Source organism: Podarcis filfolensis (genome assembly GCF_964270895.1).
Source record: "Podarcis filfolensis genome assembly, chromosome: 1".
Classification (NCBI taxonomy): Eukaryota; Metazoa; Chordata; class Lepidosauria; order Squamata; family Lacertidae; genus Podarcis; species Podarcis filfolensis.
The window spans coordinates 122324859-122341107 of NC_139604.1; the positions used below are offsets into that span (position 1 = coordinate 122324859).

Consider the following 16249-nt stretch of genomic DNA (forward strand, 5'->3'; position numbering starts at 1 on the left):
CTCTGCTCATAACAGCAGTTAAGTTGCTTTGCAGAATATGGACTATGAAGCCCATCTCTACCTCCAGTCTGCTACACTTATTCTACAAAGTCTAACAACTTACAGAAACACTGCCTGGCTGACTTGGCCTATCAAACCAGTCCCTTTCAACATGTCTATAGATAGGAGTATTTTATTTTATTTTAAATAGACAACTTATCTATTTTATGCAAGTTTAAGTTTTACATAGCTGTGAACAATGAATTATATTCTCTGGAGTGGCACTTCCCTACCTCCAACAGCAGACAGAAAGGATAAATGATTATAGATCTCATGCGGTGTGCATTTTAAAATTTATGCACGTCTTCATGAGTATGTACTGATTCCTAACATATTAAACATTTTGTCAGCAAGATACAATTACATGTTGCTATGGACACATTAAGAAGCCTCAGAAGCCAATGCAGTGCTACAAAAATAGAAGATACTTGAAGTAGTTATAAAAGGTCCACAACAATTTATATATTCTCCACAGTTCTGCATGTCTGCCTGCTCATCTTCTCCACCTGAACTATGTATTGCAGGAAAACTGAGAGAAGGGACGGTAATAGACTAGAGTTTGTGGAACATGCAATATCTAACTTGAGGGGGGTGGGACTGTTTATAGATACATACATCCTGCCCTTGCAAATTCCATTAAAAAATCATTCTATGATCCATTGAAGAAGAGGACCAGCAACTGAATGCACTGTCCCCCACAGAACGAAAAGTCTATTGGAATAAAAAGGACAAACAAACAGCAAGGGATGGGGCCAACCATATTTCACAGGATATTCTAGGATCTGGGTGTGGCCACTGGGAAGGCTCTCTGTCTGTCTGTCTGTCTGTCGTGCATGGTTCCATGGCAGGCAAGACACAAAACACCATTTCTCCCTCAGATCCTAGGAAGGAGGCAGAAGTGTTAGCTAAGTTGTCCTGGACCTAAGTACTGCTTTACTCTTTCTCTTTAGGAAAGCTTCAGCACCTTAGTGCCAGCAGAAATTAATTACACCGATAGCCACCTTTGGCAAAGATCTATTTACATTCCTAGCACCCATAAAAAGGAATGTGTAAAAATGTATATAGTTAACATGGTTACATGTTACAGCTAAAGGGAAGAGGGAAAGGAGACAGCAGATGAACTTACAGCAGATCCTATGCATGTCTATTCCAAAGTAAATCCTACTGCATTCAATGAGGCTTACTCCCAGGTCAGTATATGTAGGATTGCAGCATGAGAGGGAAGGAAAAGTGCTCACTTGCTCACTTCCCAGTCCATTTTATGGTCATATTTCCATACACATTTCCACTAGCCATTGTTTCTAAGTATGGAGCAGAATGCCCCCTTTCCCAGGCTAAAATAAAAGCCAACCTCTAAAGCAGGCATGTCCTAAGTCCGTTTCGGGGGCCTAATCCGGCCCTCCAGTCGATTTAATCTGGCCCCCGTGTCAGTATATGTCCTGGGGTAAAATCTTAAAAAAAGCTTAGCAACTTCAATACTAAAAAAAGCTCAACACCTTTGGCCAGCCCTCACACATGTTCACTTCATCAAATCTGGCCCTCTTTGAAAAAAGTTTGGGCACCCCTGCTCTAAAGTTAGGCTCGGCTTAGTGCCAGCCCTCCTCAACACAGTCACCACTTCCTTTCACTATCCAACCTTATCAGGAAACAACAGGGAAGCTTAATTTTATTTACCTACTTATTTATTAAAATTTCTATACCACCTGTCATCCGAGGATTACAAGGCAATTTACAATATAAAAACACAAAAATATCTTACATAGTAACAAATAAAATCAGTAAGCCCTCCCCAACCCTAGCCCATCAGTACTGCCACATTAGTTTCCAAGCCACAAGATCTATGGAACATGTGATCCTGCTGATGCTAAGATCCTTGCAAAGTTGCCGGGTGCCACTGCAGAATCTTAGACACAAGATGTAGTTATCGTAGATCCTAGGATGTCATGATCCATGAGAACTGTATCTTTTGCAGTACTTGCACCCAGTATGCTGCCATAAGTGATGAAGGACCCATCCTAAACACAGTGGGTCCTTTGTTTGGAATGGGGCTAAATTATTTGAGACCCAAGTCAAATGCAGCCCTAATTAGCTAATCTAAGGATAACGTATTTCCAGTTAAACCCAAGCAAGTCTCCCCACACAATTCGGGGGCACATTTCTCTACTTGGGATATAAAGATTCAGTTATATAAATCTATGAAAAGAGTAAAATGAATCACACACAGCAAATGAGTAACAACTACACAAAACAATGAAATGACCTTAAGGGTATTTTCACAAGTGATGTAAAGAGTGTATTTCCCCTTGAAATCTAACGCTTGTGATTGTTAATAAAGCATTAAAAAAATGAAGGCAGCCATTTTAACATTGAAAGAGTATTCTAGGTAACGTAGGTTTTTTTATTCCATTTATAGACACAGGAAATACAAAAACTGTTCTAACTGTCACTTATGAAAACAGCCTAAGGCATGACCTTCTAAATCAGTGCTACAAGGTTAAACTACGCAAACCAACCTTTCCAATCTCACAACTATGCAGTCTCTTGTTCACTGCAACATGTGCACTGCTTTTCCAACTTACAAATACGCGCCCCCCCCAAGCCAAGCTAATACAGATCTCTTGAGTCTTTTCCGTCATTCGTACAGCAGCATGAAACAAATCAGAAGATTGGGAGACAGCTGCCAGGTCACTTATGAATTCTCCAGATAAGCACCAATTTCAGTACAACAAACAAAGATCCCCTGCACCAGGAAATTGCATTTCCCCAAAAAACATTTATTCACAGATATTAATAATGTGACTAACGGCAGCAGTATCTTTTTATGATCAGTAGCAAAAGGCTGAACTACCTGTACCATTCATACACCACTTGCTTATTAAAAAATCTCAAAGTGATTTACAAAAAGATAAAACAATAAAATTGAGAAAAATTCACAACCCTTCTTTAAAACATACACGAATTAAAATACTAAAACAGATTAAAATTACCTCAGCTTTCTAAGCATCTTGGTAGGCTTGTTGTCTATACAAGAATGTTTTCAGCAGGTGTCAAAAAGAGTACAGTGAAGGTGCCTGATTGATCTCAATAGGCAGGGAGTTCCAAAGTGCAGGTGCTGCCACACTAAACAATTGAGTTCTTACAAATGCAGAACGGGTATTATGTGGCACCTATAGTAGTACCAATTCTGCTGACTGAAGCGGTTGATCATTAGCAAAATGCTTTTGTTTACAGGGTACTATAAATAGGAGGAAGAAACATATACGGATATATGCTCAGGACAGCTGTTTCTCACAAACCTCTGGTGGTTATTATTATTATTATTATGAATATACTACAAGCTAGGGGAACAAGAAAATAGGGTTGAAAGCAAATTCTAAAATTTGCTTTTGTTTAAAAGAATTCAAACACATAATGTAAACATGCCAGCAAAACAACTTTCCAAAAAAGTGCATGTACAAAGACAGCATCATTGGACGCATGCAAACCTCTACAGAGGAAAACAGTGCTTTTCACTTAAAAGCTCAGAATCACAAGATAATGTTCACTCCTATAAAAGAATGCTACAAAAAACAAAACAAAACAAAACACAATAATATAGCTATAAGTTATGTTAACTAGCTCTCACCTTTTTTTTCATTATTTTGCCTATTTTCCCATTTCTCTGCTTCAGGCCGCTCCTCCCCAGTTGCCAAATGTTCTCTTTTGATGTGTTTAAGACGCTTTGTACAATCATTCTTAGAATGTTCCTCATGTGTAAAGCCACACAGAGAGATTTAAAAATGAACTTAAAAAGTGAAAGCTGGAATCTAAAACAGTTTCTGTGCAAAGGCTACAGTGCTACAATCTACTTAAATGGATATTCTGGTCTGGTCTGCAGCTATATGAATACAAGAGGCTAGTGACGTGCCTAGATAAGACAGCCTAATGAAACAAGGCAGAGCACAGTTGTGACAGCAAGTAGATATGGTGGATTGAATTTCACCTAATTAGGTAACCTTACATGAGGAGCTCTCTTCATCAAATGTGTAGTTGTACTAACTGCTGCCTCTGTTTAAGCAGTGTCGCATTTTAAAAAATGGGCTAACTTGGAAGTGATTATTACATAAGTAGGGAAACTTAAATTTCCCCTCTTTAGAAATGTAGCATTTAGTCTGTTTACTACCTGCCATATAGAAGACAGTTCTCACTACCAATTATATATACATATACTAAAATCAATAGATATCAACAGCAGTAATTATTTTCAGCAGCAATCATTATTGTGCAGCATGTGCAAATGTATCTCCATGATCAAACATGCTAACCTTTTGCAGTGACAAAGGAATAGCAACAGTGGTAAGCATTTATACAAGGGTCAGGAAATCTGTGACTTGGTGCACAAATTAGCTCTCTTTCTTACTTCCAATTTCAAACAATGCCTCCCCTCCATCATCTGCACCCATTAAATGGTATCAGCTTGCATGACATCAACCCCATATAAATGACCTGCATCAAACTTTTTATGGAACATGGACAGAAGCTCCTAAATTAAGATCCAGCACTACAGGACTGTTATATACTGAAGAAAAAGTACCCCAGATCGCAGAATTCATGTCAGCAACTGGGAAAATTGTTGCTTACAACTACATAAAGCACATAATGTCTTTTGATATTTAATTGGCTAGATTTTCAAGATGTTAGGGGGTTTTTAACACAAAATATAAAAGTAATTACAGTTACTTTTTTGATTACTTTTGCTCAAGAGATTGAGACTGTGCCCACATTTCACATTAAACCATAAATCTTTAACTCGGGTTTAGCATGAATAAGCAACACACTGGTGCATGCTGCCCCCAAGTCCTCACTTTGCAACAAACCACAAGCCCTTCCTTGTTGTATTGTGCACTCATGGTTTGTTTTTCCCTAAACAAACCACAACCAGGAAGGAGAAGAATATATATTGACTACCATTTGTGGTTAGGAGAGAAACAACCCACAAGTCCAGGTTCAGACAACACAACAAACTAAGGCTTATAGTTTGTTTCTCTTGGTGTAGCATGGTCAGGAATGTGGGTAGGAGGAAAGCGGAGACTCTTGAGCATGCTGTGTGTTCACATTAAGCCAAAGTTAGATATTAGTTTAGAAAAATGTGGACCAAATCAAGTTCATTCCTTGATGCAAACATTGGTTACGAAGCCAGATAGCCATATTTGCCCAGCTTAGTATGCTATTATTCATTTAGTACCATAAATGAAATAGGTGAAACAGCTCACCCCAAGGGCTAATTAGGAAAATAAACCATTTCTCCTTCTTAAGCAGCTTCAAGCAGGCTTTGAAAAATGTAAGGATTTAGAAGCACTTTAATGTAGGGGTTTTTGTGGTGGGATAGGCTTGCAATGTCTATAGCTCTCACTCAAAAACCAGATCTACACTGAGGGTGGTGCTATAAAAACAGTACAAGACTGTAAATAATTAGTACAGTACATCTTTCATTTTACTTCATGTCAAGTTCTACTTATTTTATGCAAGCAATAAAGTTTTATTTTCCCACTCTCTCTTCACTTTGGGACATGAAATGCAAAGGCATTTAGTTAGGATGTAATCCTGTACACATTTTATATGGGAGTAAGTCCCAATGAATTCAATAGGACTTCTAGAAAAACATATATAGGACTACTCTGTTAATGTACAGCTAAGATTAAGTTTTGGAAATAAGAACATTTTCATATAAAATTTAGAAAGCAGTTCTAGAAAGATACACTAATTGATCTGTTGATGGCTGAAAGATACAAAACCACAAAATGCTTCCTCTCACTTCCGAAAGTAGAACCACATGATACACTGAGGTCCAGCACCGAGGGCCTTCTGGCAGTTCCCTCACTGCGAGAAGCCAAGTTACAGGGAACCAGGCAGAGGGCCTTCTCGGTAGTGGCGCCCTCCCTGTGGAACGCCCCCCCACCAGATGTCAAAGAGAACAACAACTACCAGAAGACTTTTAGAAGACATCTGAAGGCAGCCCTGTTTAGGGAAGCTTTTAATGTTTGATGTATCACAGTATTTTAATATTCTTTTGGAAGCCGCCCAGAGTGGCTGGGGAAGCCCAACCAGATGGGCGGGGGTTAAATAATAAATTATTATTATTATTATTATTATTATTATTATTATTATTATTATACATACCAAAGGTAGCTGGCTTTATGCTAGCTCAAACATATCCCCAAACATAGTCAAGACAACAGCTTTCTGCTCGAAATGATAGCAAACAAGATGTGGTTCAAATACCCAAATCAGCCACCAAGTATTTTTTTTTCTTTGTCTACTGGCCCTAATCCAAATCTGGTCATACACAATGCAGCAAACAAAAAAACAAAAACAAAACCAGCACAAGAATGCAATTTTAATTTAAATGCACATCAGACTCTGCACTTGAATCAAACCAAAGTAGTATGGATAGACTGCATATCCTCACTTGAATGTGTGTCTAAGACTACAACTACACTTACCTAAAAGTAAGTTACACTGAAATCAGTGCTGCTTACTTCAGACTAGATAGATAGATAGAAAAGATTACACAGTTAATAAGTGCAGGATTTGCACCTATGGTTTCCAATCCAGTAAATTATACATGCACAAATACTTTGTATGCACACAGTTCTCTTTAACAAAGATGTGCATGCACTCACCACAGAGATTTCATCCCCTACTATAGTCTTTTTCTGCATCAAAGAATCTAAAATTGTACTTACAAAATAGCCATAAAATAAAAAGGCAAAGCAGATATATACAGGAGCAAATGAAGCTGCAAATCTTCTAAGTCATTCAGAGAAACAAGTTGAGATGGATTTCATGGTTTATTTAAGCAATGGCTCAAGACACTTACACTAGTGCCTTCAACACAGCATGGCAGCAAATCATACTAAATGAAAAATGTTATTGGGTTTGAGTCCAAGCGCTAGTTATCACACTCATGGTTGAAACAGTCTATGGAATTGGAACTGAGGTCTGGTAACCATGGAGAAGGATATTTTAAACCTAATACTTTCATATATTGGTGCTACACCTCAAACTACGTTTAAGTAATTCACATACAGTAAATCTGCAGCATATAAATTCTAAATCTCCTTTTATTATTATTCTTAGATAATTAACCATAGGACACAATCACTAAAGGCTTATTTACACAAACAGGAATACTTGAAGTTATTTCAGTGATTGTTAACTTAAGATTGTTACGGTGAATCAGCAATTGTTGCATGCCAGAATAAGAGATTTTCAACTATATATGCTTCCTGAATTTCATCCACCTTTACATACCTGAGGTCATGTTGCATACCTCGTCAGTTATGCAAACTAAGAAAAGACAAAAACTTCTATATATCACTACTTCAATGTCAACTCACTTAAGTCCTTGTGTAATCCCTTGATACTATAAGCAAATTATAGAGTGAAGCAAGATAAGGGTTTGCTATCTCAGGATAAATACATGTGAATGAGTCTCAAGTGCTCTGCTCAAGTAAAAGGGGAATTATGGTCAAAAAGGGTCATGGGATCAAACAGGAGCTTGTGATTTTGCATGCTGATGTCCATTATTACTGGCCACTGAAGCCTACACAGTGGAAAGCTATAGGGCAGTACTATTCCCTTCAGGCTCCTGTATCGCTCCATCCCTTAGATAGTCCATTGATTTGACTCATGACCACCTAGTTATAAATGCTTCCAGATTATGACAGGACTTTATCTGGACAACAATTTAGGCTTTCTTATCTGGCTTGTTACTCTTTCTTGCATTTGGCTCTAGCCTGCTTGCATCATGCTTCCTTTCCAAGTGATATCTTGTCTAACTACCTAGTTTGGACAACCCCTTTTTGTGCAATGCCCTGAAGCTCAGATCAAAGGCTCTTTGCCTAACAATGCCAACTCCAGAACCTGGACATAATCAAGTTTAGTTCTATATCGGCTCTCTACACCAGGCTTCCTCAAACTCGGCCGTTCAGATGTTTTTGGCCTACAACTCCCATGATCCCTAGCTAGCAGGACCAGTGGTCAGGGATGATGGAAATTGTAGTCTCAAAACATCTGGAGGGCCAAGTTTGAGGAAGCCTGCTATACACCCATGATAGAAGGGATCCCTAATTAAAGTTATGAACAGGTGCCTTAATTAAGCCAAAGATTCATGCATTTGTAATTACACCCATCATTAGCCATTTCCAGTTTGTGCACCTACTTTTGCCTTCTGACAGCTAATTAGTCACTTCCACTCTTACTCCAAAAATGTATTATATAATTTTATTGTTTAAGTTTCTTTTTGACCCATATATGGTGAAAAGCAGGGTATAATTTTTAATAAATAAATAATCTAGCTCCCCTTATGCTCTTATGAGATGGGGACACAATGGAGCTGCATCTTATTTTATTGGTGCATTCATGTTTCTTTCAGAACCTTGAAGTAAATTGTAGAACTGAATAGGTAACTCCCATTACTTTATTCTGAAGTGCCTAACTAACTGGACAGCTAAGAAACTTTGGCTTAGTCTTGCTACCTTTGAAACAGCTCATGAAATATTTCTTTATAGGCAACTAAGGTATGTCTGGCTGCACAAGCAAAACACTTTACCTTTATTTCTTATAGACAGACAGTTATGCTGCAATGGCTGAATATATCACAAAAAGATTCCTAAGACTGTGTAACTCCATGTATGACTCATGGAAGGCATTGCTGCTAACCCATTCCATTTTTCCTGGAAGACTGAAAATGTATTAAAATGCCACTGCATATGTGAAAAAAATATGCCTCATATGCACATGCAAGTGTCTATTTTCTCCCCCTCCTCTTGGACCTGCCAATTTCCCCCTGGTAGTGTCCCCACTACTATACTCATGTGACAAGCACAGGGTTAGACAAGCACATGGGTTAGAAAATGAAATGTAGTGTTTCCCTTGAAATGTTTAGTTCCACTCTAGTTTGCATTAGTTATCATTAATATCAGTGCTGACCCACGCTTAACTGTGGTTAAAGATGGTAAGGGACAGGTATTCGGGAAGGAGGCCTGCTTCCAATCTACTAACAAGGCTTAAGACATTGGTAGTATTACATCTTCACTGGCCCCATCTCACTCTCTGCCTCATGAATACAGGTCTCTCTCTGTCTTGCTTCATGTGTTAACTCTCTTCCAATACTTTCGTATTTTTATTATGTAATAAATTAATATCCAAGCTTTTAGAAAACTTCTCAAAGGCAGCAAAAATAGTATAATACAGTATAAAACAACCTTAACAAGTAATACATAAAATATTCTAAACCCACAGAAAAATCAGTACCTTTCTTTTAAAAAAAAATTTCAAAAAGTAAGCTGCCGCATACAACTACAAATGGCAAAAAAGGGTTAAATTATTTGAAAGCCCCAAAATAGAAGCATTACATGCTGTCTTGTATCTCGAGAGTCTAATCCAATTATGCCTACAACACTCCTCCTTGGATCCTCTTTAAGATAGTTATAAATTGCAGACTTGAGGAGCAACTATACCACTCCCAACTTACACACACACACACACACACACACACACACACACACACACAGTTTAATATTGTGTCTGACAAAGAGCTCTGCAGAACTTGAAAGCTGGCTTATTATTTTTTGCCATTTTAGTTGGTCCTAATAAAAGTGTCACCCTGCTGTAGATTTAGGCTTACTAGGTATTTGCATAATTACAACCCCAGACTCTTGGATACCTGAATCCATGTTTTGGTAGGGCAAAATACATAGTATACTGCCTAATAGGCAATACTGCCCCAAAGCATAAATCAATTACCATCCACAGAATATGGCTGAAAAAAAATATGTCAGGCCTCTTGAAGGAATACTCATTCACACCTTCCCTTAGCAATTACTTTTATTGTCCTGCCACTCTTACAGTCAAAGGGGTCATTTTGAAAAAGTAATAGCTCAGCAATATTACTTATCTTACTGCAAGAAATTTGTTTAGACTTATATTATGCCACTGTTTCTAACATTTTTGTATATTGTAATTCTTTTTCTCAACCCCCTCAGTTCAAAAAGCACGGTCTCTGACTAACATGTTTGTGTCTTTTATTTTTACCAGTCTAGCAATTCTCCCCCCACCCCCAACCCTCTCAGTTCAAAAGGAAGTCAGTGCACTGCTTTCTATTACGGGTGTGTGTTCAATTTGAAACCCATTATATTAATGCCTTCCAAATCTTCTCTAGTTTGTGAACATTCTTGTTAAAATTTGGACCTCAAAACTAAAGACTGTTTTCAAGGACATCTCCTAGAACCAAGTAGGTTAGAATAATAGAATTTTAGGGTTTCCCAAGAGCTGGGTAGAATAGCAATGCAAACTTAATCCAAAATAGTATTGCTTCTGCTTTCTACTCAACATATGGAAAAATGGCTGAGACTGTCAATAGAAATTTTATTTTAACAACAAAAAACGATTTCCAAAAGTTTCCCACGAACACCACCATATTATATTGGAAAAGCCAAAAGAATTACATTTAGTGCTCTGAAATTCAACAGGTACTGTTATAGCAAGAACATAAAAAGAGCCCTGCTAGTTCATCTAGCCCAGCATCCTGTTCCCACAGAAGCCATGCAGAAGCCTTTGAGAAGTTATTCACAAGCAGGACATGAATGCAACAGTGCTTGCCCACTTATGCTCCCTAGCAACTGGTAGTAAACAAACTTACTGCAGTGATCACATGATCAAATCCTTGATATGTTTTGCCTACAGTTGCAAAATTCTATTTTGATTTAAGATACTGTAATATCAAATTCAAGACAGTATATTGGACAACATGGCACCACCTCAATGGTTCCATATTGTTTAGGATCTTATCTTATCTTATAATAATAATAATAATAATAATAATAATAATAATAATAATTTATTATTTATACCCCGCCCATCTGGCTGAGTTTCCCCAGCCACTCTGGGTGGCTCCCAATCGAGTATTAAAAACAATACAGCATTAAACGTTAAAAACTTCCCTAAACAGGGCTGCCTTCAGATGTCTTTTAAAGATAAGATAGCTGCTTATTTCCTTCACATCTGAAGGGAGGGCATTCCACAGGGCGGGCGCCACTACCGAAAAGGCCCTCTGCCTGATTCCCTGTAACCTCACTTCTCGCAATGAGGGAACCGCCAGAAGGCCCTCGGCGCTGGATCTCAGTGTCCGGACTGAACGATGGGGGTGGAGACGCTCCTTTAGGTATACAGGATCTTGCCCTAAAATAAGCTGATGCTACCTTAGAGGGTCTTTCCTAAACATAAGAGGAGAAGCAATGAGACAGAGGAGTGAGGAGTGATGGATTGTGAAGGGGAAATGAGCAAAAACAGAGATAATAAAAGGGAATGGGGAAGGAAGGCACTGTGGATTTGTGTATTCTATACAGAGTTCCAACAGCTCTCCTTTGTCACAATCTATCTAGCATGACAAAAATGTAATGTTGGGGCATGATGAACACAGAGAAGTGTTTTAAAAATACTTGTATATGCATACATAAAAAAAAATTATCTACTCTATTAAGATGCCTGTCAACATAACCAGTGGGGTACATGTGCAATCCGGAGTCTTTTGGAGAATAGTGCCAAAGGTGCTGGTTTCCCCAACACCAGTTCTTTGTTTTTCTGTAATAGGAACAAACCCTTTATTTTCTCCATTTAAGCAAATTGAAAGCATTCACAGTCCTACTGGATGCAAACTAATATTGCCCCTCTCCTGACAACTCCAGTGTTTGTGCCCAGAGGCAGGTCTTCCCCAGTCAGCAGTGTCTCCAATTGCAGACTCTTCAGTTCCTCCCACAAGTCTACTGATCACAACCCCAACCTACATCAGCATAACTCCACCTTCTAGATTCCATTCTTGGCATGCTGCTAGAGTAGCAATTGACCATTATATTTCATCTACCATATATGCTAAAAAAAAATTAAAAATCAATAAAGCACAACTACAAGGACCTCACCAATATAGTTCTGATCAATTTTACCAATATCACTTCAAAACAGTATTCTACAAAATTACATTTATCTCTTTGGGTTTATCCATACATTGTTTTTTTAGAGCTCCAATGCTTTCCAACATGGCCACAGTCACAGCATAGATGAGAAAGGACTGGGACAGAATTGGACTTTTGATTTAACTGAGCTCCCTGCTTCTGAAAATCTCATACCCATCACAGCTCCTGTTAAGGTTTTCATTTCATTAACCATTTTTATTACATTTATATACCACCTTTATCTTCCAAGTGAGCTTTAGCTTCCAAGGTGGTGTACATGGTTCTCCTCTTCTCCATTTCATCCACACAACAGCCCTATGAGGTAGGTTAGGCTAAGAGATGGTGACTGGTCCAAGGTCACCCAGTGAGCTTCATGGCTGAGTGGGAATTTGAACCTGGTCTCCTACATCATAGTCCATCACTCAAACCATTACACCACATTGGCTCTCAAACATCACAGTTCTGCTCCTGCCAGGCTCTTCCAGTTTCCTGTCCTACTCAATGTGAATCCTCCAGTCTTAAAGTATGTAAGGGCAAGGAACTGGGAAAATGCTGCAATTGAGGGTGGTGGACTAAGATAGAGAAAGCTACAGCTGGCCAGACTGCTGGTAGTAAACCAGCTTTGAAAGGAAAAGCTGCTCCACCACACTGAAATGAGTCTGTGGGTCTGTGATGCAATAGTAGGAGAGGGGAGATACTCTGTACAGTTCAACCCTTTAATCCTCCTACCCCACCCAGTAATGCAGCAATGCAAATGTCTATGTGGTACAACACAACTTTGAGGGGGCTCCTAAGTGCATATGTGTATTACCCCTAACAACTGCAATACCCAATGATACTGGCCTTTTTATTACAGAACATAAATGTACACACTTAATAAAGCTTTGCCACCGTGGCTTGAGTAGGATTAAATTATTTTAAGTGGTTTGTGGATAGCTGCCATAGGCTCAAAGCTGCTGTGGTCAATTCAAAGTAACTCTGCTTGTACTGAGCTCCTCATTCACAACGCGAGGTATCAGACAATTGGACATACTTCTGTATATATGCAATTTATGCTGAAGCCAAGAACAGGAGCATCCTGGTGCTGAAGGTCAGGACTCAGAGTCACTATAAGTTTTTTACTCTTTCTATGCATAATCTTCTGCATTATGACAGATACAAAATCAAACAAAAATCAAGAAAATCACTTTACTACTTCATGCCATGAAAGGAAAACAAATCCTGTTTCATTTATTTATTTATTTTATTTACTTAATATTCCACTCATCCTCCCAAAGGACCCCAGGGTGGTATCTAGTACTGTACTTAGATTGAACAAAATGTAACTGGAAATGCAGTAATTGTATGAAGTATCAGATTTACAGAGGGATCATTGTTACTAAAATGTTTCTGAAAGGTACATGAAGTAACATTCAAAAGTCATTGCTGTTACTGCAGTCTCATATGACAAAAAAGAATATTTAATATAAGAATAAAATGAATACAAAATATAGGCACTAATGAATCACTAGATTAAAACAAAAAGCAAAATAATAACTGAAACACTGTTTTAAGAGTTATGCATTAAAATACATACAATCCAGAAACAGAAAATGCAAGCCATGTTTCAGGTTGCATGCTATGCCTGTAAAACTGACTGTGCCTGTTTTACAGCTCCCTCCTAACAACATATACAATCATCTTAAATTCATAAGCTACAGCCTTGACAAAGGCTATTACATGAGCATACTAGAAGAACTACACACACTATCATGGTTTACATCTCATGGGATGAAATCCCCATAACACCGATACTGGAATATGGCGAGTAAGTCATGGGAGATACTCTTCCAAAGGAACTGGTTAATGGACTGCAGCTAAAGTCAGTAAGATTACATGCATGTATATGTGTTCCACTTCAGAGGCCTAGATCATAACCAAATTCTGTAAATCCATTCATTCCAGTGACTCTATTTTTGCCAATTTTAACAGACTGTTTTTTTAAGATTTCCAACAAAGGGGAGAGAATGTGTATTTGTCTTACAATGTATGACAAAAGGGGCATTTTAAGCCACACATTACCACTGCAACAGACAAACCCCCTTTATACTACTTCCTGTGTTCTTCTCAGCATGAAGAAATAATAATAATAAATCCTAATTCATTGCTTACTCTTTCTTATTTTCTCATACCCAAGCATTATCTCACTTCCATATAGTTAAGGGTGGGAATCCCTGCAGTATATAGTTTTAGGAGGGTGAATTATTTTGGAATTTCCGATTTAGATTTCCTCCAAGTTTCCTTTTCTTTAAACGCTGGGGAGCAATTGAGGCAAAATACGGTAATCTTCCGAACCCAACAAATGAATAATTCACTAATCAACATTAAGAACTAGCTATAAATAAACCACATATTAATATGAAGCATTTCCCCAAGGAATCGAAATAAATTTACAACAAAGCGGGCCATCAGAGAAACAACCATTTTAAAATGAAATACCCTGCCAATGCAATAAAAAGTCAAAGCAGCAAAGCAAGCCTATATTCACTGATGCCGAAATAAGCAGCGGAAAACGCAAGCAGCAGCTATAGATGCATATCCCGTGGGGGGGGGGGGGCGTGCAGATCGCACATTTTTAATAAAGAAATAGCAGTGATGCAAAGAAGGGTTAACAGGGAACTCCGCAGCCCGGCCTTATGCATCTTTCCTTGGAAATAATCAAACCCGACTGTATTCGGTGGGGCTTTACTCAAAAGCAAGCGGGCACGAAAACTAAGGCGCAGGTATTCCGAGTCCCAGTGGATCTTACACACAAGTGCGCATCGGATTGCAGCCTGCTCGTGCGCCCGGCCTCTTTTTATTCCCTTCTATCTCCATCTACCTCCAGGTGCTTCTGCGGTGCCCATTCAGAGGCAGCAGGGGCTGACACAAAACAATGCCCGACCCATAAAGCCAGGAAGCAAACACACCTCGCAGTTCTTTCGCCTGGATTACGCTCCCCCTTCCTCCTCTACCAACAACAATGACAGCGTCAATCAACCCACAAAAGGGCGACCAAAAAAAACAACAAATCAACCTTCCTGTCGTTATTTTAAACAGCGCCGGCCCCACAACCCAGTGCTAGCCATAATCATCACGGATTAGGCTTTTTCGTTTCCCCCTTTACAGCTTAAAGCCTCCTCTCAGCCTGGCTCCGATTGCGAAAAGAGGGGTTGACAGGATCCCTCCCTGCCGTGCGTTTTGTACCGTTTCCTGGGATAGGCGAGGGAGGAAGGGAGCCGTTCCTGAGATCTCCCCGCTCGGGATCGAAGGAAAGGCGAGGAGGCGGGAGCACATGAGGTGGTTTTTTCCCTTTTACTCGAGAGCCGCCTGCCTTTGGCCGCCCTTCCGCCGGGACAGACAGACGGACGGGAGGATTATCCCGCCCGAGAGAGGGAGAGAAGCCCGCCCGCCTCCCTCACAGCCCCGCCGCCGCTCACCGGCATCATCTCCGGCGCCGCCGCTGAGGCCCGAGCCGAGACTCCGTTCTGAGGGAAAGGGACGAAGCGGGCGCGCGGCGGTGGGGAGGCGCGGACGAGGCCTGCTGCCGGCTGCGCTGCCCACCCGGGCCGGACGGAGGGCCAGCCTTCTTCGGGGGGCTCCTTTTCTCCTCAGTCGTCGCAGCGGCGGCGGCGGCGGCTTCCCTTCCCGTCGCCGTCGGAATCCAAGCCGCGGCCTCCTCCGCGTCTGCCGCCGCCGCTGCTGCCGCCGCCTCTTTTTCTCCTCAGGTTTTTTCCCCCTCCCCCTCCTCGCTCAGTCTCCACACTCACACACACAGAATTCCGGCCCTGCTCCGCCCCGGGAAGGGTTAATGGCGGCGGATCCCCATTGGCCGAGGCGGGAGCGAAAAGGGGGCGGGGCTGGCCGTGGTGCGGCGCGGCGCAGGACGGCGGGCGGGGGAGAGGAGGGAAGGAATGCGAGCGGGGCGGGCGCGCGCCTGCCTGCCTGGATTTGGTGCTCCACGTGACGCGCGGGGGAGCAAATGCAAGCGATCGGGGTTTCCTCTCCCCCCTCCAATTTGTTCCTCACCGTCGCTTTCCAGCCCCACCCCGCCGGGCGCACTCACCTGTTAGGGCCTCTTGCTGGCAGCTGGGCAGTAAGAAGAAGAAGCCCTGCTTTGTGAACAGTGTTTTCTAGATTGAAATTATTATGGGGATTAGCTAATTATTCTACGTGATTTGTGTTGTGTTTGTGACACA

At 40.5% G+C, this 16249-nt stretch overlaps 1 protein-coding gene across 21 annotated transcripts in view; it reads right to left on the minus strand.

The window, feature by feature from the left end:
- Positions 1 to 15941, minus strand: part of PPP1R13B (protein phosphatase 1 regulatory subunit 13B) — a 65785-nt gene extending 49844 nt beyond the window's left edge. For 6 of the 21 annotated variants that reach the window (XM_083611137.1, XM_083611127.1, XM_083611126.1 and 3 more), the window contains exon 1: positions 15491 to 15941. In XM_083611137.1, coding sequence (XP_083467263.1) covers positions 15491 to 15499 — 9 coding nt within the window. In that variant the 5' untranslated portion in view covers positions 15500 to 15941. Of the gene's footprint in view, positions 1 to 3664; positions 4060 to 15087 lie in introns of those variants that run through there. The other 15 variants (XM_083611145.1, XM_083611144.1, XM_083611125.1 and 12 more) reach the window with 12 other exon arrangements.
- Between the last annotated feature and the right edge of the window lie 308 nt (positions 15942 to 16249).